Consider the following 24,047-nt stretch of genomic DNA (forward strand, 5'->3'; position numbering starts at 1 on the left):
TGTATTAGGAAAATAGAATTAAACTTATCAAATGGTGGGTGAATTTTGAAATTTTTGAATAGGTGGTATGAATAGTGATCATTCAACATGTATTAGGCAAAAGCTGTGTGTAATGACAACTGTACATGATACTATTAGGCATAGATATGAAAGAGACACAATTTTTGCCTTTAAAAGATTATGGTATAGCAGGATAAACAGCCATGCCCGAATAACTACACTACATGTTAAACTGTGTTAAATGCCATGACGAACTGTATCTAATCTCAGTTCTAGCTCTGAGGTATGAGTTTGTACCTTTGTCAAATCACCTAACTTCTTGAACCATATTCATCTGGAGAAGGAGGTGATTTAATTAGATGACTTTTAAAGTCTTACCTAGCTTTTAAAAAAAATACTGTGATTCCTTAAAATTAAGTTAGTGAAATTCAACCCAAGTAATGGGGGAAATAATGGTGTTAAAATATTGCATAGTCAGCTTCTGATTAATTACACCAGTGAACAGGCTTGTTGATGGAAATAATGGAAAGTCTTACTCTAACTGATCCCATTTCCTGGTGCTTGTGACCAGTACTAAGAATGGAAATGCAGCTCAACAACCCTGTCCCTAACGGTGGGGTGACACATGGAAAGAAAAATCTGCCCAGAGAAGCAAGGTCACCCCTGACCTCAGGCAGCAGAGCTTGACTATAACCCCATTGAAGAACTGGGTAACAGTAATTTGAAGAGAATGGAGCTTTCAAACTTGCTTTACGTAGACTTCTAAAATGGATGTTTTGTGGGTTTCTTCCCCTAGAATTGAGCACATTTTTCATCTTACTGAATAAGATGTTAAATTAGACTAATTGGTTAGATTTGTAAAAACCATTTACTTAGCATGATTTTTTTTTATTTTTTATTTTACAGCCGACATGGGCTTTGCCCGATTATTTAATTCACCTTTGAAGCCTTTAGCAGATTTGGATCCAGTGGTTGTTACATTCTGGTACCGAGCCCCTGAACTACTTCTTGGAGCAAGGCATTATACCAAAGCTATTGGTGAGTAGAACTAATTAAAATTCCATGAATTTTTAAAAGTTTCTTTAAAAGACACATATTCCTATATATTTTTAAATTAAGTAGTATAGCAAATTATAAAAGTAAGAGCAGACTGGGTGTGATGGCTCATGCCTGTAAACCAAGCACTTTGGGAGGCTGAGGCAGGTGGATCACTTGAGTCCAGTAGTTTGAGACCAGCCTGGGCAAAATAGTGAGACGTTGTGTCTACAAAAATTTTTAAAAATTAGCCAGGCATGGTGGTGTGCACCTGTAGTCCCAGCTACTCAGGAGGCTGAGCTGGGAGGATCGCTTGAGCCTGGTAGGCAAAGGTTGCAATGAGTCATGATCTCGCCACTGTACTCCAGCCTAGGCGATGGGGAGACCCTGTCTCAAAAAATATAAATAAATAAAAAATAAAAGTAAGAGCAAAGCCTAACCCAACATTCTACTACCTAGAAATACTATCAGTAGCAATAGGGGTATATCATTCCACATACTTCTCTCTGCATAGAAAGATATCAAAAATCTTTGTAATTAAATGGGATCGTATTATGCATTCTATTTAAAATTTTATATTTAATTTATAAAACAGTACAATTTTGAAGTCCTTTAACTTCAGACAAATGTTTCTTTTACCAAAAGAAATACTAACTTCTAAAAGAGCCTCCTAAAATTAAAGGAAAGACATTATGAAAAACAATTTAGCACTTTAGGACATTTTAATCCACTTTTCTGTTTTTGATAATATCAGTTACCTCCCTATTATAAAGAATGAGGAAATTAGTGCTCTTACACTTCTTCCCCTACCAACCTCTCAATCTATAAGCAGCATTAGTAATATCATCATCACTTTGTCAGTGTTTACATTTTTTTGTTTGCAAACCATGGTTCCCACAGTTGTTTATACTTAAGTTATGAATTGTTGTGAATTTAATGCTCAGCTGCTAGGCCTTTCACCACTGCTTGTCCATTACTCAAACCTGATTCTGCTTCATTCTCTTTGATTGCATTATCATCAAGTAGTTTTTTTGTGTGCTTTACCTTTCTTCTTTTCTTTATTTTGTGTCTTTATGGTTTCCTTAACTTGTTCTGTATCCTCCAGGATGGTATTAAACCCACTTTTCCTTTACTGGGTAACTGCATCCTGAGGTTTTCTATTTTGGATTGGTTGGTCTCCAGGCATATTCTGCCACTTCATCCTGCCTCTTCCCTTTTTTATTCCTCTGGGTTAGATCTATTGCTTTCTGGATTTCATGATTTCATTTCTTATTTTGCTACAGTATGTTCTCATGTAAATTCCTTTGGAACTGTATCTTAGAGGTAAATTTTCTAGTTCTTGTATTTCTGAAAAATGCTGGTTGGTATCATACTTGCTAGCTTGCCAGGGTTTACAATTCTAGGTACAAAAGAATTTTTCTCTCAGAACTTGGATGACACCCTTCCATTGCCTTCTAGTGTCCGTATTGCTAATGAAGTCTCCTGCCTGTCTTGTTCCCAGTCATTGGTAGATCACCTGGGTTTTTTCTTTCTGGAAACAAAAAGGATTTCTGATCCTTGTATTTCACAGTGATATGCTGACCACTTGGTGGGCACACTCAATCTGAAGTTCATATCTTGTATCTGTGGGAAATTCTCTTGTGTAGTCCTTTGATTTCCTCCTCAATGTTTTCTGTTTCTCTCTTTCCTCAACTCAGTGTCGTCAGATGTTAAATTTCTTGGATTAATCCTTTATACTACTTTTTTTCTCATGTTTTTCTGCCTTTGTCATATCCATTTCTAAAAACCTCTTCTTGTTCTCTGATTACTTTTTCATAGTATCTTGTATTTTTTAATAGAAAGAAAAGCCTACTATCTATGAAGACAATGATAACATTGCTGATTTGTTTGTATTTTGCAGTATTCCCAGAATAATTATCTGTGTTTTCTTTATAGTCACTCTTTTCATTGTATGTTTTGATCTCTCCCTTCCATGTATCAAGCATTCTTCAACTGTTTGGTGACCCTTGAGTGTCTCTTTGTATTTAAAAATCAGGTTACTAAAACTGCTTGAGAACTTTGTATAAATCATGGGACTTATAGAGTGAGAACTTTAGGGTGATCCAGCAGAGAGCCACCATTGCCTGGGGTAACCTCTAAATGCCAGAAGGCGCAGGTCTTTCCTCTGAAGCCAAAGTCTTCAGGGAAGAGTCCTCCAACTTTTGGCCCATGCTGTATGTACCTGGCAGCCCCAGGGTGATGATAGCGAGTAGGGAGGAGGATCAGCTCCTCCTGTTCAAATACAGACTTTGTAGCTGGTATTCCCAAGAAAAAAATCTTTGCAGCATTGTAGGGGAAAAGTCTGCTTCCCACTCAACAACAGCACTGTGTCCTGAGACCTTCTCTGAACTGTCTTGTCTGCCTTCCATCTTCTAGGTCTCCACATGGCCGGTTTCTTCTTTTCATTCAGACCTTAGTGAAAATAGTACCTCTTCAGAGAGAACTTCTCGGATCACATAGTCTAAAATAGCACCCTACCTACCTCTGCCTTCACACTTTCTTTTACCTTATTGTCTTCATTGACTCAAAGGGTATCTAAACTCCACTAAAACAGGTGGACCTCACCTCACTGTTCACCATTGTAAACCAGTGCCTACATAGTATGTAGTGAGAACTCAGTTTTCTTTGTTGGATACTTGCATGAATCTTGTCTCTGACAGTCTCCTCCTGTTCTTGTTACTGTGCATTTACACTTTTATGACTTTGCTGTCAATTAAATGTAGATTCAAGAAGGGAAAAGGAGCAATGTTTGTGATCTTTCCCCCATATTAATCTTGAATCCAATATGTCATTTCCAAAAATCTTTATGTTCATTAATCTTCACACATGCTCTAAGATCACATTTTATTTCACAGAAAAATAAGTCAGTTAGATATGGGAATTCTCTATACTATCTTTGTAACTTTTCTATAAATATAAAATTATTAATACAATATTTAGTTTTTTAAGTCAGTTAAAAGGAAAAATAAGGATTATTTATTCTAGTCCTATTTTGGAATACATGTTATTACCTAAATACATATTTGGGTATCTTCTTTGCAAGTGTACTCTAAATGCATTTAAGGACATATATAAACTAATATGATACACAGAGATTTCTTCCACTCAGAAAATGAACGTTTAAAAGCAGTGTTACTTTTGGTAAAGCATATTAACAAACTATACAAATAAGAAAGTGATTGCCTAATCTTATTTCCTATTCACTGAACACCTGCGACTTGAATTTATTTAAATTGAGTAAAAAATATACTATCACAGAAACTTGTGACTCTGGCTCATTGTTTATTATCTTATTATTTTTCCTGAGAAGCTTATGTCTTATTGGAAGCATTAAGATTTATATAACCTTTTACTCACTAGGATATTCTACAGTCTAGCAGTTCTAATGCAGAGGGTGTGCCACAAATCTAAACTACCAGCACTTAGGAAGCTAGATTCTCTTGTCCCAGTGGCTGTATGATTTGGGAGAGAGGCCGTTCTTCATATTTTCCTCCCTCCTCCTCCTCACCAACATAAGCATTTATTGGGTAACTACTATGTTAGGAGGACCAAATATGAATTCAAATGATGGGCCTTACCCTGAAGAGATTTACAGTCCAGTTGAGAAGACAGTATGAATATATGCATACAATAATTTAGTCATCTTTGAACAACAGAAATAACAAAGACTACCAGCCCAAGTTGTAGTCTTAGTTCTATCACTCTGGGGTGTGTTTACACATTTAGTGCTTTAGCCTCAGTTTCTGAAAATGAGAATTTAGCCTGAGTCGTCTCTTCGATCTCCCTAAATTCAAAAGTTCTGTGCTTTTATTTATTTATTTAGAGACAGAGTCTCGCTCTGTCACCCAGGCTAGAGTGCAGTGGTGCAATCTTGGCTCACTGCAACTTCCGCTTCCCAGATTCAGGCAATTCTGCTTCAGCCTCCCGAGTAGCCGGGGTTACAGGCTTGTGCCACCACACCCAGCTAATTTTTTTATTTTTAGTAGAGACAGGGTTTTGACATGTTGCCCAGGTGAGTCTCGAACTCCTGACCTCAAGTGATCCGCCTGCCTTGGCCTCCCAAAGTGCTGGGATTACAGGTGTGAGCCACGACACCCAGCCAAAAAGTTTTAAGCTTTTAAATAAAAACAGCTGCCCTCTGAGGCCGGGAAGTTACAGAGGGAACTGACTTGGGTGCAAAGGATTGAAACCAAGGTCAATGCCATTTTCTCAGCAGTGGTGATTCCAGCCCACACCCTCATCTGGTGTATACCTGCTTGCCCAAGATCAGTGTTGGGGAACACTTTCTTCTATTGAAACATTGATTCAAAATTTATAATATACACAAACCACTTTCAATTTAAGTTTCTAAAAATAAGGTCAGGCACGGTGGCTCACACCTGTAATCCTAGCACTTTGGGAGGCCAAGGTGGGCAGATCACTTGAGGTCAGGGGTTCGAGACCACCCTCACCAACATGGTGAAACTCCGTCTCTACTAAAAATACAAAAGTTAGCCAGACGTGGTGGCGGGCACCTGTAATCCCAGCTGCTCAGCAAGCTGAGGCAGGAGAATTGCTTGAACCTGAGAGGCGGAGGTTGCAGTGAGCAGAGATCACGCTACTGCACTTCAGCCTGGGTGGCAGAGCTAGGCTCTGTCTCATAAAAAGTAAAAATAAAATAAAAATAAGAATAAGGAATTACAAAATGGAACCTTTTCCTTAATACCAGCCTCTACCACACAATCCCAATTCCTCCTGTCTCCTACAGAGGTAGCCTAAAGATTAAAATGCTCAACAGATTTCTCACACCACCATTAAAGCTGCTTACCAAGAACTTCCTCAGCATTTTGACTTCCCTGTTTGATAGCTGAATTGTGAGCAGGTGATAGAAGAGCCTTTCTAGTTGAACATACAAATAATTTGCTGAATACATTCCATTTAGTGAAGGGGTTACATCTGTTAGTGAAGCTACTAAGAAGGAGCAAAAGCATAGGGAAAAAAATCTGATCAGAACACATCAAACTCACATGTGCCCCTCTACTACAAACAGATTGTAGTGCTGTGGTGGTTTATTCTGTTGTGCAGAACTGCAAGCTGAGTCACTAAACCAAAGAGAGGAAATAATAGGTTAGTAAACATTGTAATCCAGGAACAAAGTTTCATTCACTTTTGAGTGTTTTGTTTTTTATTTTTGTTTGTCTGATTTACTTTGGGGAAGAGGCTAAAAAAAGGGATATCAATCTCTAATTCAGTGCCACTAAAGTAGTCCTAAAAGTCCTACTAAAGTATGGACTTTTAAGCTCAGGTGTTTGTCCTCAAATAGCTGAATGGCCACTAAATATGAGACGTTCTGCTAAGTGGGAAATACACATTAAAATACAGAAAATGAGAATTTCTTCCCTTTTATCAAAACAAGAAGCTTGCTATTACTACACTTGTTGATTCAAATATTATTGAGCAAATTCTTTTCTCCTCCCAATTTGGTCTGTATAGCATGCCAATTCCTACTATTTCCTTTGCCTGGTTAGCTCAGTAGCTACCTATGAGCATCACACATTTTGAGAAGTAGATGAAACTTATATGTTTTTAATTTGGAAAGCCATTTTATAAGGAGTTTGGCAGGCAGGTGAACACTAAAGAGACTTTCCATGAATTGGGCACAATCTGAAAAAAAAAAAAAAACACAAGGTAGGAAAAAGAAACTTATTTACAAGAATTAGAAATTTATCTGAAATAATAGCCTGATCAGCTGACTCAGAGTTAGTGATTAATGTATGGGTCAGGATTTTGAAGAAAGGAAGAATGGTAAAATTGACAAAGGTGAGAGAGAATAGCAGATATAAAGACAGAAGAGTTACTAGATGGGAGGGAGTTAAGCAAGGTTCAATAAATTATTTTTCCTGTTGACTGGACTTTTTCTTTAAAAAGCAGTGTAGCTTTGCATACATTTTTTCTGTGAAATGGGGTCTTGCTATGTTGTCCAGGCTGGATTCAAACTCCTGGGCTCAAGCGATCCTCCCGCCTCAGCCTCCTGAGTAGCTGGGACTACAGGCATATGCCAGTATGCTCAGCTAAGAGCAGTATAGCTTTAATTATAGCTAAACTACTTACCTTTCATTTTCCTTTACGTATTTTATTTTCTTCTTTGGAATTTTTAATAACTAACCAGATGAATTGTTACAGTGTTTATTGGGTGTGCTGTAAGTAGAATTTTAAACATGCAAAGCCATCCATCATCCCTTTTTATGATCCTACTTAGCTGCCTAAGTGGCCATTGATTATCAAAGGTTAGATTTATAGGGTATACCCATATAAAAAGAATAATCACAAAATAATTAATTTTCCCGTATACCTTTTGATGACAAAAACAAAATAGGTTGGCCTATGTTTCTTGATGAGACTTTTCCACATGATGGTATTGGCTAGGCTTGGTTCTCTGATACATAAATACGGTGTCATTTTTTAAAATCACTTGCTGCAGTCAGTGTGAATCTTTAAGTAAATAGATGATTAACTTGTTACTTTGAAATGTAAATGTGTGAAATTTTAGATTAAATTAAATTAAATATCTCTATTCCGGTTTTAGAATTTAGTAATTCTCATTTTAGGTTTTTTTCTTATTTCCTGTTTAAGTGACAGTTATTAACATATCTGAACAATCAGCTTTGATAAAATAGTAATTTTGATTTGTTCCCTTTGGTTATTTATATTTGTCACAGGTATTGGTTAGGTCAGTCAAAAACCATGTGTTGAGGGTCTGCTATATGCACACCATTGTACTTAGTGTAGGATTTGTTAAGAGTAGAAATGAAATATTTTCAGCTTTAAATTCTAAATTGGCAGATAGATCTTACCTCTACTAATAGTTCGAATACAAATTTAATATGAATGAGAGTAAATCTGTATCTTGTGAATGAAAGGAATTTACTTTGTTGTGTACAGAGAAACCCATTTGCCTGGCTTTTGTCAATAATTCATTTGAATTTATAACCCCTTTTTTTTTTTTTTGTGACGGAGTCTTGCTCTGTCGCCCAGGCTAGAGTGCAGTGGTGTGATCTCGGCTCACTGCAGCCTCTGCCTCCCGGGTTCAAGCAATTCTCCTGCCTCAGCCTCCCAAGTAGCTGGGACTATAGCCACGTGCCGCCATGCCCAGCTAATTTTTGTATTTTTAGTAGAGACGGGGTTTAACCATGTTGGCCAGGCTGGTCTTGATTTCCTGACCTCGTGATCCGTCCGCCTCAGCCTCTCAACGTGCTGGGATTACAGGCATGAGCCACCACACCCGGCCGAATTTATAATCCGTGTTAACAGTAATATTTTGCTTTTGTTTCCTGTCCTTTGTATTAAATACTTAAATTTGCAAAATCTGATACTGCTTATGGCATCAAGAACCACTTTGAAAGAAAAACTTTGTTAAAGTAGAAATGCTGTTAATTCTTAGGCGTTTTGAGGTCAGGCATTGTCTCTTGGTGGAATACCACCTTACTGATTAGTGCTAACATGAGAGGGTAATTATTAGACCTTGCAAATTAGCAAGTAAATAAAATAAAAAATATTTTATCACAAAAATTTACGCTGATTGTGTTAGGCGAGTGCCCAATTTCAAATACTCTTTGGGTTTTCTGTTTGTTTTTGTTTAGTTTTCTTTGGTTGTAGTTCCCATGCTCCATATGCAGCTTTACTGTAGTTCACAGAAAAGGTATCACCTGGACATTGAAAACTCACCAAAATCCAGCCAGTACATTTAACTGGGCTTAGAGTGAAACCATTTGGGTGGTATGGAGGTATACAGAATGAAAAATCGGGGTGGAGGGTATGGGAATATATACTTATAATAATGTTTCATGGTATTTAGTAGTTATAATTGCTTAGGAATTAATATGAGTTATTAGGTCAAGAAAGAAAAAAACACTCCCCAAGAAAATAAAATTGCATTTTCTTTTGGAAAGAACCACTTTATTTTGCACCTTTCTTTTTCTTTTTTCCTTGCCTATTTTTCTTTCTTTTTTTTTTTTCTTTTTGTTTTAAAGATATTTGGGCTATAGGGTGTATATTTGCAGAACTACTAACGTCAGAACCAATATTTCACTGTCGACAAGAGGACATCAAAACTAGTAATCCTTATCACCATGACCAGCTGGACAGAATATTCAATGTAATGGGATTTCCTGCAGGTACACATTATTCATTTTTGTTTTTGTTTTTAAATAACTGTTGTTTGAACTTAGATGTCTTTGTTGGAGAGGTATATATTTTTAGCTGATGGAAGCTACTTTTACTTGAGTCTTTGTTTTTTGACTTGCATTTATCGAAGATCCGTAGAAACAGCAAAATTTGTAGAGTTTACTTATTGGCATGAAAATATTTATGGGTTTCCTGAATTTCAAGACTGTATTTTTGTTTCATCTTATTTTACTTTTTTGTTTTGTTGTTTAGTATTTGAAATGATAAAATATTTTCAATATCTGTATTAAAAAGGTACCTTTAGCTCTTACTAGTAGAAACTATAAATGAATTCAGTAGTAGGAATTTTTTTCTGGCAGCACGTATAATACTGCCACTACTTGGTATTCAAATATAAATTTTGAACCTTATTTTATTTAGGGCACTATACAGAATCACGTTATATTGAATAATAGCATTTAAGTCTTCTCTTAAAACAGTCACAATGTGGGTGAGAGTCATAGTACCCTACGGTGAGTTAGCCTGCTGTTTTGCAACAGAGAGATGGTTTACATGTATCCTATCCCTGGTATTAGATCGCTCCAACTGTGTCTCAATCCCTAGTTATACTACAGAACGGTAATCACCAAAAACTGCTCAGAGGTCCAGAATAATGAGAATTTGTTTAAAACACCTAAATTTTGGCTAGTCAAGTACTTAGTAGCAAGTGTTTCTTATTAGGAGTATTTCTCAGGTCACTATAAACTCAAGACTAATAGAGATAATACCTGAGACTTTTAATTCTACATTCCCTTGTAAGAGTGTTAATTATCAGTAAATGCAGAATAACTACACAGATACTGCCTTTCTCCAAAATTGGTCACCAGTTTGGAGAAGACTTCTGTTGTGATGAGAATTTTATTTATTCAGTAAATATTTATTGAGCACCTGCCATGTGCCAGGCACTGTCTTAAGTAAAAAGTTATTGATGATGTAACAGACATGATTATTGCCCTCTTGGAGTTTGCATTGTACTGCTATATGTAGAATGTTTAAAAAGTAGGTATGGTTTGAGTAGAGACAAAAGAATTCTGTTTTCTTTCTGCTTCTGAATGTGTCCACCATTTCTGAGCCCACGGGAAAGGCATAGCTTCTGTGAGGAAGTAGATGTGGTGAAGATATCTATCAGCGACTCTAAATGTGTGGTTCAGAGGTTAGGGTGGTTTATAAGGAAGCTTGGAAAGCAGGCAGCAGAGGTTAAATTTGACAGCTAAAGAATGAGAATCCATAAGTTCTTGAGTACTAGAGACATGATTTATGTTACATTTTAGAAAGATTTAGTAAGGTGGTGGTAGGTAAAAATCAGTTAAAAAGAGCTAATTGAAGTCAGAAACCAGCTGTAGCAGTGCTGCAAACAGAAAGTAAGAGTGATGATAAGGATAGAGAAAAAAGGGCAGATGGAAATGTTTTATAGGAAGTGTATAAGCAAGGGAAAACTAAAGATTATCTTAAAATTTCTAGCTTGAGAAATTGATAAAACAGAGAAATTGGAGCAAGGAAATAGTTAAGGAGAAAATTCCATTTAGGAGTGTAGTGTATGTTTAGTTTACAATATGTGATGTCTTTGGAGGATAGTTACCAAATATTTTTACAAGTAAGTTCAAAGAAAAGCAAGCCTCTGAAGGCCATTTAAAAGCTAAAGGTTTTGCGAGGCCGCAGTAGGCGGATCACCTGAGGTTGGAAGTTTGAGACCAGCCTGAACAACATGGAGAAACCCCGTCTCTACTAAAAATACAAAATTAGCTGGGCATGGTGGCGCATGCCTGTAATCCCAGCTACTCTGGAGGCTGAAGCAGGGGAATCGCTTGAACCTGGGAGGCAGAGGTTGGGGTGAGCTGAGATCGCACCATTGCACTCTGGCCTGGGCTGTTAACAAGAGCGAAACTCCATCTCAAAAAAAAAAAAAAGCTAAAGGTGCTGTTAAGCTGCCTGTGACAGTCCTTTGCACCTAGTAGACTCTCAGGAAAACCCATTGGCAGTGATGGAGAGAACACATTATGTAGCATGTATTGTTTGAGCAACTCGGATGCCAGCAAAAGTAGCTGAAACGTTTTGTACTTAACGTATTTAGGAGCTGGGGTTGTTTTGGGTAATGTTAACCAGACTAGCCAAGGTACCAGCCCACTTATTAATATACTAATTATATCCTACCCTATTGTGCAAATAGTTATTACTCCTTCTTCCATTGATTGCTTATGTAAAGAAATATATTTAACAAGGTGAAAGGAGGGGCTGTATCATAAAAAGAAGTATAGTTTAAAGCCACTGAGGGGAAGATCTTAGATTTCTCATTGAAGAAATTGATTGCTGATTTAACCAAGAAATTTGGTAGAAAAGGGAAAATAAGCAGTTTTACTAATAGAAATAGGACATTTAATAAGAGAAATAGAAATATTTATAACTTATTCTTCTCTAGTGACAGAAATTGAGGCAGCTTATAGTAAAACAGAAAGTTTGCAGTTTAAAATTTAAAATATAAACAGATATATAAAGTTATATAAGGGATAAGGAATTATGTTTACACTTCAAGATGTTTGCTATTGCTGAACATTTATTTGAAGACAGCTTTTTTGTGTGGAGGTTGAACGGATAGGAAATGTAATGAACGTGGTAATAACCTTTTTAAAAATTCTGGAGAATAGGAACTTAGGCAACATAAAAATTTATCAATGTATTTCACAGATAAAGATTGGGAAGACATAAAAAAGATGCCTGAACATTCAACATTAATGAAAGATTTCAGAAGAAATACGTAAGTTGGAAAAAAAGAGACTCCTTGTTGATTTTTGCTTTACCAGAATACTCAGTGTAAGACTGAATATTCAACATAATAAAATACTCAATATAAGATTACTCTAATAAATAATTTTACTTATTTACTCTAATAAATATTTTTCATGATGACAGTCTTTGTTTCTTAAGATGCTTAAATGATTATATACAAAAGTGACTAATATCAGCAGCTGATTTGGATATAAAACAAATTCATGTCTTTCCATATTGACTACTTTTTGGAAGCTAGACATTAGTGAGAAGTATCACAGCTGAATAAATAAGAATCTAAATAAATAAACTTTGGTAATAGCCACTTGCTTACCAATCTAGGTTACAGTAATTTTAAGCAGGTTTTAACAGAGAAGAATGGATATTTCACCTGTTTACAGTGCAAAGCCAGGGATTGGGAGAGTTTAGTTTATATACCTATGACAAAAGTATTTTACACTGATTGGTAAGGCTGAATTAAACTTTTGACCTGGATGTTATTTAAAATAATTGTTAAAATATAATTCATGTGAAAAAAAAAAGCTGTTTAGTGTCTGTTATTCATGAAATTGTCTTACATTTAATCGTCGGTATCCTTTCAAAAGTAACCATTATGGATATTGAATGAAACAGAAAACTGATTTAATTCTACTCGTTTTATGCTCATAGTGTATTCAATATATATTTTATATCAGTTATGATCAAAATAATTCTCATCAGAAGGACTTTAGCCAATGTACAATTAACCTCAAGTATAATATAGCTATTTCATAGTATTTCTCTTTCAGGTATACCAACTGCAGCCTTATCAAGTATATGGAAAAACATAAAGTTAAACCAGATAGTAAAGCATTCCACTTGGTAAGCATTGGATAACAGTATTAATGAAATGCATTTTTTCCTTAATTGACTAGCCCAAATGAGGCTTTTTTGGATCAATTTATATGGTTACTTAGCTAGCACTCAGAGTGCTTTCATGGTAAATGCAGAGATCTTGTTAGTGCATACCAATAAAGACAATAAAATATTTGCTTTTCCAGACTCATATCATGGTTTGACAGACTAATGTTTGGTCACATTAGATTTTCTAAAGATAGCGATGGTAACAAATCTGTCAAAACATTTATAAAATTACATGTATTGTTTTTTGTCTGTTACTTTAAGATTTTAAAAGTGTCAGAGAAGTATCAAGAAGAAAATACTTCTCACCATTGATAAATAGATTGTTTTGTATTTCAGCTCTTTGAAAGACTGTTTACAAAGTTCTTAATTTCCAAAATACCTCTTATAACCTTAAATGTTAACAGTCCTTCAGCAATTATATATGCTATTTGATTTTCCTTGAAGAATGTGATAGATGCCATATTTATCAGTGTGTAATGGAAAAATGATTTAACCTAGAATCTAATTTAATCCATGCACTAACAAGGTAATTTGTGATGAAATTATATTGAGCCATTACCAACTTTGTTTACAATAAAATTTCCATTGTTACAGCATAATAATTAAAAATGTTTTTTGTTTTAGAAAAAGGTTTATAACACATAGAAGGGGAGTTTGGGGAAGCAGGTTGTACTTTGCTTGGCTTAAAATTCTTTTAATCCTTATTCCTATGTTCTTAAATGGAATTCTTTCACCTTGAAGAGGTTAACCTTTCCTTTATTTCAACCAGGCCATTTGGCAAACATTTCTTCTGTTCTTCTTTTGTTTCTCCTTTTTCTTCTCTTTCTACTGCTTCTCCTTCTGTATTTTCTACTTACTATTGTATCAGTTCACATTTTATATCATATATTTCATATCTTAACAGCAATTTAAAAAGTCATCCTTAACCTGTCATATTACCACACAATGTATTAGATAATGGTTTATTATAATGTACTTATAGTAGGACCCAAATTAGAGGTTTAAGTTAGATCCTTCAAAATTATGGACTTACTGATTCTAATAAAATAATGATAGTGGCAGAAGATTAGAAATCATGACTTAGGGGAATTATTCTTCTCCTTGATTCCCTGCTATTCATTATAGTCTAAGATGACTCTGCCTACCATCACCACTAAAACTCTAGAGATATACCTTCCTTGTAGCTTATGTGCTTGTTTTTACCAGGGTGACCCATCTTAATTGGAGGTAATCTTGAGTAGTCCCTTAGGAAAGCCCTATTATAATTCCATTAAAACTATTGGGTATTTTCAATAGCAAATTCAGGCCTTTCCTTTCAACCCTAAAAATAAAATTGTGCTTTCTCTGAAATATCAAATCATTAAAATTAAATTTTAATCTCACCATTCTAGCGTTTTATTTGCATCTTAAAATATGTTGTGTCGGCCTGGTGTGGTAGCTCACGCCTGTAATCCCAGCACTTTGGGAGGCGGAGGCGGGTGGATCACAAGGTCAGGAGATTGAGACCATCCTGGGCAATGTGGTGAAACTCCTAAAAATACAAAAAGTAGCTGGGTGTGGTGGTGCATGCCTGTAGTCCCAGCTACTCGGGAGGTTGGGGCAGGAGAATCGCTTGAACCCAGGAGGCGGAGGTTGCAGTGAGCCTAGACCGTGCCACTGCACTCTAGCCTGGCAACAAAGCAAGACTCTATCTCAAAAAAAAAAAAAAAAAAAGTGTCCTTTTATCCTGTAAAATTTGTCATCTCTCTTTAAGTCTTTTTTGTTGGAGACACAGTTTCATTGTGTCACCAGGCTAGAGTGCAGTGGTGTGATCTTGCCTCACTGCAACCTCTGCCTCCCAGGTTCAAGCCATTCTCATGCCTCAGCCTCCCAAGTAGCTGGGATTACAGGTGCCTGCCACCACACCCAGCTAATTTTTGTATTATTAGTAGAGATGGGGTTTCACCATGTTGACCAGGCTGGTCTCGAACTCCTGACCTCAGGTGATCCACCCACCTTGGCCTCCCAAAGTGCTGAGATTACAGGTGTGAGCCACCACACCTGGCCTCTCTTTTAAGTCTTAATGTGTCTGTTAGTTCATTGGTTTTCAAAGTGCAGTCTCAGTCCAGCAGCATGGTATCATGTAGGGCCATGTTGGAAATGTAGGCTTTTGGCTCTTACTCACATCTACCAATGAGAAACTCTGTGAGGAGGGCCCAGCAGTCTGTTTTAAGAAGTTCTCCAGATGATTCTCATGCATCCTAAAGTCTGAAAGCCACTGCATTAGATCAGAGTATAAACTAAGAGACCACATGTTAGAATCCAGTTGAATGAACTATGTTTTAACTAAAAAATACTGAATCTTCACATTAGCATGGCATTTATAGCAATAATAACAATAATAGCAAGCACTTACATAGTACTTTCTTTATGCTAGGCACCATTATAATTGCTCTTCATATATTAACTCATTTAATCCTGAAAACAACCTGTGATAATAGTCACCATTTTTAATCTCCATTTGACAAATGAGGTAACAAAAACATTAAGGTAACTTATCCAATGTCACGCAGCTGATAAATGTTGAGTCAGGATTTGAATGGAGCAGCCAACTTTCAGAGTCTCTACTCATCACACAGCTCTGTACTTTATAAGTTGTGTGTCACCATTTTTATTTAGACTAGAACAGCACTGCACAGTACCACTTTCTGTGATGATCTGCACAGTTCAGTAGCATAGCCACTAGCCACATTTGGCTCTTGAAATGTGCCTGGTGTAATGGGGAGATTGACTTTTTTTTTAAATTCAGTTTTGATTAACTTGGATCTATATATGAATTGCTACATGTGTTAGTGTATTATGTGTGTAACAACAGCTTTTTTATCTTAATAGAAAAAGAATAGAAAATACACGAATTTTGGTCCTGTTCTAAATTGGATAAAGCAATTTAGATAATGGGGGTGGGGATCATTTGTTTAGTCAGAGAACATAAACAAGAGTAAAACAAGTGAGATTATGAAACTGGAATGACTAAAGTGTGAATTACTACATTAAATTTAACAACTAGGAGTTTTGTTGTTAATTTGGGGGAATAAATATTTTCCAAATTGTGATGTTATTCACCAAAAAATATATATCCTCTTCACATATGTGCTGAAAGATAACTGTGAGAAGCAATACAGTCATGTTTTTATGATTTGTGATTTCAGCTTCAGAAGTTGCTTACCATGGACCCAATAAAGCGAATTACCTCAGAACAGGCTATGCAGGATCCCTATTTCTTAGAAGACCCACTTCCTACATCAGAGTAAGTGGCCTAGTTAAGTCATCAGCATGAGGGAGTTTTTGGAGTATGCTTTCTTCTGGTTGTCAACTCTTAAGTTGCTCCTCCTCTTATATGGGAACCCAAGGAAATCCTTTATGACAAGCAAAAATGAGCTTTGCTGATTAAAGTGTCATTTAGGGGCTTTCCAGTTAAGAGGCATTCCTGTTCATCTCTTGCTTTATGAAATGCTGATCACATTAGTTTCAGCAGTGATCCAGCTATTCAGTGACAGGTTGGTTATGCATGCTGTAGCTCCTTACTGTCTGCAGTTACAATTTCATGTTCCAAAATTACAAATATTCCCAAATGTGTTCCCTATACCATCTTTTGTTTTGTTAATAAATGTAGTAGGAAGGGTAAAACAAAAATTGTCTTTGAATGGTGACACATATTTCAGCTAGAATCTATATTTTGGCTGTATTAATAGAAGAGTAATGCTGGGATAAAAGAAGAAAGCTGAATCATACTCGATGATTATTGATCATTTGTATACAGCTCAAGCCCTCAAGTAGCCTGCTGTAATGTTACTAGTTACAACGAAAAGATTGATTTTGTCACAGTTACATGAAAGGTGCTTACATTTGCAAATATGGAGACAAAGTTCATCTTAAAAGATTAAGATGAGAATCTCCTAAATGAAGCATTTAGAATATTGATTAGTATACTAGAAATAGTTTTTCTTTTTCTTATGATCAGCGTTTTTGCCGGTTGTCAAATCCCTTACCCAAAACGAGAATTTTTAACGGAAGAAGAACCTGATGACAAAGGAGACAAAGTAAGTGTTAAAGTACTGTTAGCAGCTTCTTGTTTCGTGAATGCCTCCATAACATTTTCCGTTGTGGGTATATTTTGTTCTCCCTCTGAGCTGAACTTTTTCTGTTTAACCAATTGAGAAGAACCAGCAGCAGCAGCAGGGCAATAACCACACTAATGGAACTGGCCACCCAGGGAATCAAGACAGCAGTCACACACAGGGACCCCCGTTGAAGAAAGTGAGAGTTGTTCCTCCTACCACTACCTCAGGTGGACTTATCATGACCTCAGACTATCAGGTATTCCGAGTTTATTTTGTATTGACTGCATGTCAGTGTTTACATACGGGTTTATGATCGTGGGAAAATGTGATTTAATTGAGAAATACTGACATCTGTATACCCAGGGAAATACATTAACATGAAATGTTACTGGCATGGAAAAGTACTTACAGTGGTATGGTAGCAAGGGTTTAGACTTTTGAACCAGACTTGGAATGATCAAATACAAATTATGCCATTTATTAACTGTGTGACCTTGGACAAGTAGGATAATATCTCCTGGTGTTTTTTTATCTGTGAAATGAAACTAGTAAAACCTAACTTGCAGCTGTTGTCAGATTAGACATGAAGTGTCTTGACACCTAGCTTATGGTAGGAGCTTGATAGCTATTGTTTTGGAACAATATTCCACAGTGATTAAGAACATAGGCTTTCAGATCCCAGTCTGGTCACTTACTTCTCTGTATCCTTGAGTAAGTGATTCAGATGTTCTCAGTTTCCATTTGTAGACTATGGATAATGATCAGTGTGAAGCTGTAGTAAGGATTAAATGAGATAACTCTGGGAGGTTAAGTGTTGTAGCCATTTCAGGAAACTGAGGCTTGTAGAGGTTAAATAACTTTCACATGGATCCCCAGCAAGCTGTAGATGCAGGACTCATACTTTGATCTGACCACAAAGGCTGTTATGTTGCCTACTTAGGGATCCTATCATGGCATTGTCAGTTATGTTGTGGAAAGACCCTCTTTGAAAATTGTATACCACCTCCTTTTCTCTTCTGCTTATTCTAACCATATTCCCAACTACACTAGAGTTCAGTGTGGGAAGGATACTGAAAATTTGACCAATTAGAATTATTAACACACAAAAAAAGAAAGAGAGAGAGAAAGAGATGTTATTAAACTGATAAGGTCCCAAGTGCTCATTACTGTACTTTCAGAATTAGGTATTAACTCTTTCCTTTGGTTAGGGGAGAAGTCCAGCCCATCACACCATGGAAATCACTGTTGTGTGAGTCGTAATTCTCTTCCAGTTAGCTAAACAAGGACACCAAGGGCAGACAGCTCTGGGAGTTGTTGGTTCCAGTATCTTTTTCTTCCTTTCCGGATGGGTAGAGTGCATCTCTCTTGGCCCACGAATGTGTTTGCACACTAAGGTGATGGCATCCTTAGAAGGAAGCAGAGCAGTGCTCTGACCTTCGCTTCTGGAACTGAGAAAATGATGCCATGCTGCTTTGTTGGTGTGATTGTTGTGGTTGGTTTTTTGTAGATGAATTTTAAAATAGTATTTGTGACTATCATTTCATGTGTCCACTCTTTTTAAAAATGTTACCTTTGCTAGGATTGGCAGAATTTGGAATGATATGTCTTATTAAATATGCTTTGAAAGAGAGAAGTAATAAGTTCTGGTTAATCTTTTATAGTGTTTGTCTTGGGAGCAAATAGTATGAGAGAGAGGTGTGAGAATGGGAATAATAATCTAACAGATCAAAATTAGAGAACCCCAAACCATCACATTCTTTCTCTTTGTGCCATTTTAGAATTGAGAATACCATCCTTCTTATATGTCTGTGGTTATATTTTTACTTTTGTATATAAACTTGTAGCAGAAAATAAGATTCAATAGTTTAAAGGGGCCAGGCACCGTGGCTCATGCCCATAATCCCAGTGGTTTAGAAGGCTGAGGGGGAGGATCACTTGAGGCCTGGAGTTTGAAATCAACCTGGGCAACATAGCAAGACTCTGTTCCTTCAAAAAAATTTTTAAAAATTAGCTGAGCATGGAGGTGCGTGCCTATAATCCTAGCAATGATTATACCATTACACTCCAGCCTGGGTGATAGAGTGACACCCTGTCTCAAAAGAAAAAAAAAAATAGTTTAAAGGGCATAAAAATGTATTAATGCCAAAGAAATGGATTCTGTGATACCTTCTCCTATCATACTCATTTTTATTCTTCAGTCATGTGTGTGGGGGCGAGTTTTCTACTGAAGAAAGCATGTAAATAAGCTTTGAATTTTTTATGTATACATCATTAAGTTTCTGTGTAAACATCTCAAGCAAATTTACCAAGTAGATACAAAACAGCATAAAAAGGGGTTACTCCTGTAGAAAAAAATGTATTTGCACAGCATGGTAATAAGCCTAGGCTTAATATTATTTACTAGCAATATTTCTGACCTTCCTCAAGAGAAGAGGATGTTAAAATATTTGGGGTTTTTGTCTTTGAAAGTTAGTACATAGCACAAAACCTATACATCCTTTCTTCCTTGAAACATAATGACACTTCAGTCACATATTGGGATTGAGCTTCCCCTAGAAGCACCTGAATCACACTTCTCCCTCATCTCCTTTCCAGCGTTCCAATCCACATGCTGCCTATCCCAACCCTGGACCAAGCACATCACAGCCGCAGAGCAGCATGGGATACTCAGCTACCTCCCAGCAGCCTCCACAGTACTCACATCAGACACATCGGTACTGAGCTGCATTGGAATCTTGTCCATGCACTGTTGCGAATGCTGCAGGGCTGACTGTGCAGCTCTCCGCGGGAACCTGGTATGGGCCATGAGAATGTACTGTACAACCACATATTCAAAATGTCCAGTAGCCAAGTTCCACCACTTTTCACAGATTGGGGTAGTGGCTTCCAAGTTGTACCTATTTTGGAGTTAGACTTGAAAAGATAGTGCTAGCACAGTTTGTGTTGTGGATTTGCTACTTCCATAGTTTACTTGACATGGTTCAGACTGACCAATGCATTTTTTTCAGTGACAGTCTGTAGCAGTTGAAGCTGTGAATGTGCTAGGGGCAAGCATTTGTCTTTGTATGTGGTGAATTTTTTCAGTGTAACAACATTATCTGACCAATAGTACACACACAGACACAAAGTTTAACTGGTACTTGAAACATACAGTATATGTTAACGAAATAACCAAGACTCAAAATGAGATTATTTTGGTACACCTTTCTTTTTAGTGTCTTATCAGTGGGCTGATTGATTTTCTACATTAATCAGTGTTTTCTGACCAAGAATATTGCTTGGATTTTTTTGAAAGTACAAAAAGCCACATAGTTTTTCCAGAAAGGTTTCAAAACTCCCAAAGATTAACTTCCAACTTATAAGTTTGTTTTTATTTTCAATCTATGACTTGACTGGTATTAAAGCTGCTATTTGATAGTAATTAAATATGTTGTCATTGATATAAACCTGTTTGGTTCAGCAAACAAACTAAAATGATTGTCATAGACAGTGTTTTATTTTTCCTGTTGGTGTTGCTGATTTGTGAGCATGCTTTAAGATGAAAAAAGCATGAATGATAACTTCCTTAAAAAGGTGCGGCATCCAATTCAAATATTTTCGTCCTGATTTTAAAGCTGGTTGGTGTAGTGCTATTAAAATTTTGTTCAGTTAATTTTCCTTTTGAAAACTTGTTCGCACGTTGTTTAGGGTGCCCTTACTTCAGCAAAGGAGAAGGAGTAGGAGAGCCTTAGAATTTTTGAGGAAAAAAAAACCTATAACATACAATGTACTGTATCAAACTATTTTACATGAATGACACAAGTATTCTGAATAAAAAATAATTGAACATTGTTAAAAACAAGGTGTTATGTAATAAATTTATTTTTCATAAATCAAAACATGGAGTCAGCTGAATTTTTTATATGTACAAAGGGTTTTTGTTTTAATTTTAAAATGTGCCTTAACAAGTAGCCTCTGAAGAAATCTCTTCACTTTTCATTAATAATATCTATGTGTCTGTCTCCATAATGGAGTACTGACTTGAGTCTTAGATATGGATCCTTTTTCCTGTTACACTCGGTACCATAATGTAAGATATGAAACACAGACACCTATCTAATTGGAAGATATTGGTGAGCCTTCAATCGCTGGAATAATTCCTAATTTATTCTGTGTTGTACTGAGAAGGATTTGACTGTTGTATCCCTAATAATTCGTTTTCCTCCTCCAGAAAATACAGAAGATTAGGAAAAAATACTTTTTTTCTTAAAAACCCAACTCAATGATATAAAAACATTCTAAAACAAAATAACTGAGGAATCTCTGTCCTTATAGGCGTGACAGTACAGTAATGGTAATTTCTAGGAGCTGAATTCATGTTTCCATTTTAAGTACTCCTGCCCCAACGCATTCTCAGGATGTGTGGATCTAGTTATGAGTTCCCCTCCTGAGCCCTCAGGAGCTCCCTGCCTTCCATAGTTTGGTCTGGGTTTTTTTTTTTTTCTTTCTTTCTTTTTTGAGATGGTCTCACTCTGTCACCAGGCTGGAGTGCAGTGGTGCGATATCCACTCACTGCATTCTCGGCCTCCCGGGTTCGAGAGATTCTCCTGCCTCAGCCTCCCAAGTAGCTGGGATTACAGGTGCCCGCCAGCATGCCTGGCTAATTTTTGTATTTTTAGTAGAGACAGGGTTTCACCATGTTGGCCAGACTGGTCTCGAACGCCTGACCTCAAGTGATCTGCCTGCCTTGGCCTCCCAAAGTGCTAGGATTACAGGCATGAGCCACAGCGCCGAGCTGATTTCTGTAAATTTTACCTCTTACCGTGCCTTCTTATTTCCCGTCCATTCTCATTGTTTTCTAATATTTCTCCCTGCCGTTAAAGCTGAGGTTTTTCAAGCTTAGTGGATATGAGAATCCTCTGGAGTATTTTTCTGCCCTTCAGGGAGGGCTACTCTACTGACATGAGTTTCCTATGTGAATTTCCAAAAGCGAAACCCATTCTAGAGTGGACTGTTCCACTCTAACGGTACAAGAGCCTGAAGGCTCAGTTCTCAGATTTTTGTTTCTCTGTCTATCCCCATTCCCTGAGTGATCCTGCCCCATCTCCTCTCCTGTCATTAAACATGGAGGTGACCATTGAGTGTACATCCAGCTAGCTTTCTCCCTGAGCGCCAGGTTCCTGCGTTTACTTGCATCTGTGATAAGTACCATCCACATCCACGTGCCTGCCAGCATTTTCTATTCCCTCCCCTGGCTTTATTTTTCTACATAACACTTAGACCTGACTGATGACATCTGTTTGCCGATTTTCTGTTTCTTCCCAGTGGAATGGAAGCTCCCTGAGAGCATGGGTCCTGTTCCATCTTAGACCTGGCTTCTTGATCTACACTTGTGCCCTGGGTGCTGCCATCCAGGCTTGTGACTTTAATAGGCTGATAATTCCCAGACTTCTAATCCAGACCTCTCTGTCCTGTCTGACTCATTCCTACATATTATCTAGACTGAATCTTTCCATGTCCAGAAAGGTGACTCCAGCCTCCAGCCACCGCCTCCTACAGACTCAACCAGCTAGAGGAGGCAGAAGGAGCGCTTGAGCCCAGAGGGTTGGCACCCTCCCCCCTTCTGGCTGTCCAGGCCAGGCAGCAGCCCTGGCACCATCTCTCACACAGGACATCTGTTCCATATGCAAATCCTGCCAACTGTCCCTTGAAAACATATCCTGAGTCGCTCTGTCCTCACCACCCGCACTGTACCACCCTCTACCAAGGCACAGCCTTCTTTCCAAGACTGTTCCAGTAACCTCCACCCTTCTAGTCTTCACACAGCATCCTGAGTGAGCCTTGGGCATGGAGGTCACATCACTCCTCAGTCACGTCACTCCCCTGCTGTACCCAGAAGTCCTTAGTGTCCTGGCCTCCCTTCCCTGGTTGGTCCCAGCCTCTGTCCCTCTCCTCCCAGTGGCTGCACTCCCACTCCACCACTCTCCTTGCTGACCCTCAAGCATGCCAAGCACGTTTGGTCTTAAGGCCTTTATGCTTGCTGCTGTCTGCATCTGCCTCCAGTGCTCTCCCCAGCAAGCTTCTTGGTGACATTTTGGGATCTGCTCAAATCTCATCTTCAGAGACGCTCTCCCTCTCCGCTTTAAAAATCACAGCCTGATGCCAGGCATGGTGGTTCATGCCTGTAATCCCAGCAATTTGGGAGGCTGAGGCGGGTGGATCACTTGAGGTCAGGAGTTCAAGACCAGCCTGGCTGACATGGTGAAACCCCGTCTCTACTAAAAATATAAAAATTAGCTAGGCATGGTGGCACATGCCTGTAATCCCAGCTACTCGGGAGGCTGAGACAGGAGAATCGCTTGAACCCGGGAGGTGGAGGTTGCAGTGAGCCAAGATTGTGCCACTGTACTCCAGCCCTGGCGACAGAGGGAGACTCCGCCTCAAAAAATAAAAAAATCACAGCCCGCCTGCCTTCCCACCCCAGCATTCTCCCTCCCTTGTACCTGCTTGGTTTTCCAGCACAGCACTGGGCATCGGTGAGGTGTCTGCTTGTTTACTGGTTTTTCTTTCCCACTAGAAAAGAAACTGCAGGATGGAATTATTTATTTGCAATAGTCCCAGCGACCAGAAGAAGAGTGCCTTACAGCAGCACTCATCAGTATGTGCTGAATGAATGGATGACTTTCTATTGGATGTCAAATAGTATCTCCAACTGAATACAACCAAAAGAGAACTCTTTATTTTTTTTTAAATGTTGGGTTTTTTGTTTTTGTTGTTGTTGTTTTTTGTTATTTGTTGAGACAGGGTCTCACTCTGTTGCCCAGACTGGAGTGCAGGGGCACGATCTCGGCTCACTGCAACCTCCACCTCCCAGGCTCAAGCGGTTCTCCTGCCTCAGCCTCCTGAGTAGCTGGTATTACAGGTGCACACCACCATGCCCTGCTAATTTTTGTATTTTTAGTAGAGACTGGGTTTCACCATGTTGGCCAGGCTGGTCTCAAACTCCTGACCTCAAACGATCCACCT

At 37.8% G+C, this 24,047-nt stretch overlaps 1 protein-coding gene across 10 annotated transcripts in view; it reads left to right on the forward strand.

The window, feature by feature from the left end:
- Positions 1 to 24,047, forward strand: part of CDK8 (cyclin dependent kinase 8) — a 166,909-nt gene that overhangs the window by 130,151 nt on the left and 12,711 nt on the right. For 5 of the 10 annotated variants that reach the window (XM_054446361.2, XM_063650717.1, XM_063650711.1 and 2 more), the window contains 8 exons: positions 907 to 1,038; positions 9,084 to 9,227; positions 11,959 to 12,028; positions 12,828 to 12,900; positions 16,131 to 16,228; positions 16,943 to 17,021; positions 17,140 to 17,298; positions 19,638 to 20,920. In XM_054446361.2, coding sequence (XP_054302336.1) covers positions 907 to 1,038; positions 9,084 to 9,227; positions 11,959 to 12,028; positions 12,828 to 12,900; positions 16,131 to 16,228; positions 16,943 to 17,021; positions 17,140 to 17,298; positions 19,638 to 19,763 — 881 coding nt within the window. In that variant the 3' untranslated portion in view covers positions 19,764 to 20,920. Of the gene's footprint in view, positions 1 to 906; positions 1,039 to 9,083; positions 9,228 to 11,958; positions 12,029 to 12,827; positions 12,901 to 16,130; positions 16,229 to 16,942; positions 17,022 to 17,139; positions 17,299 to 19,637; positions 20,921 to 24,047 lie in introns of those variants that run through there. The other 5 variants (XM_054446362.2, XM_063650712.1, XM_063650714.1 and 2 more) reach the window with 3 other exon arrangements.

Source organism: Pongo pygmaeus, chromosome 14, assembly GCF_028885625.2.
Source record: "Pongo pygmaeus isolate AG05252 chromosome 14, NHGRI_mPonPyg2-v2.0_pri, whole genome shotgun sequence".
Lineage (NCBI taxonomy): Eukaryota > Metazoa > Chordata > Mammalia > Primates > Hominidae > Pongo > Pongo pygmaeus.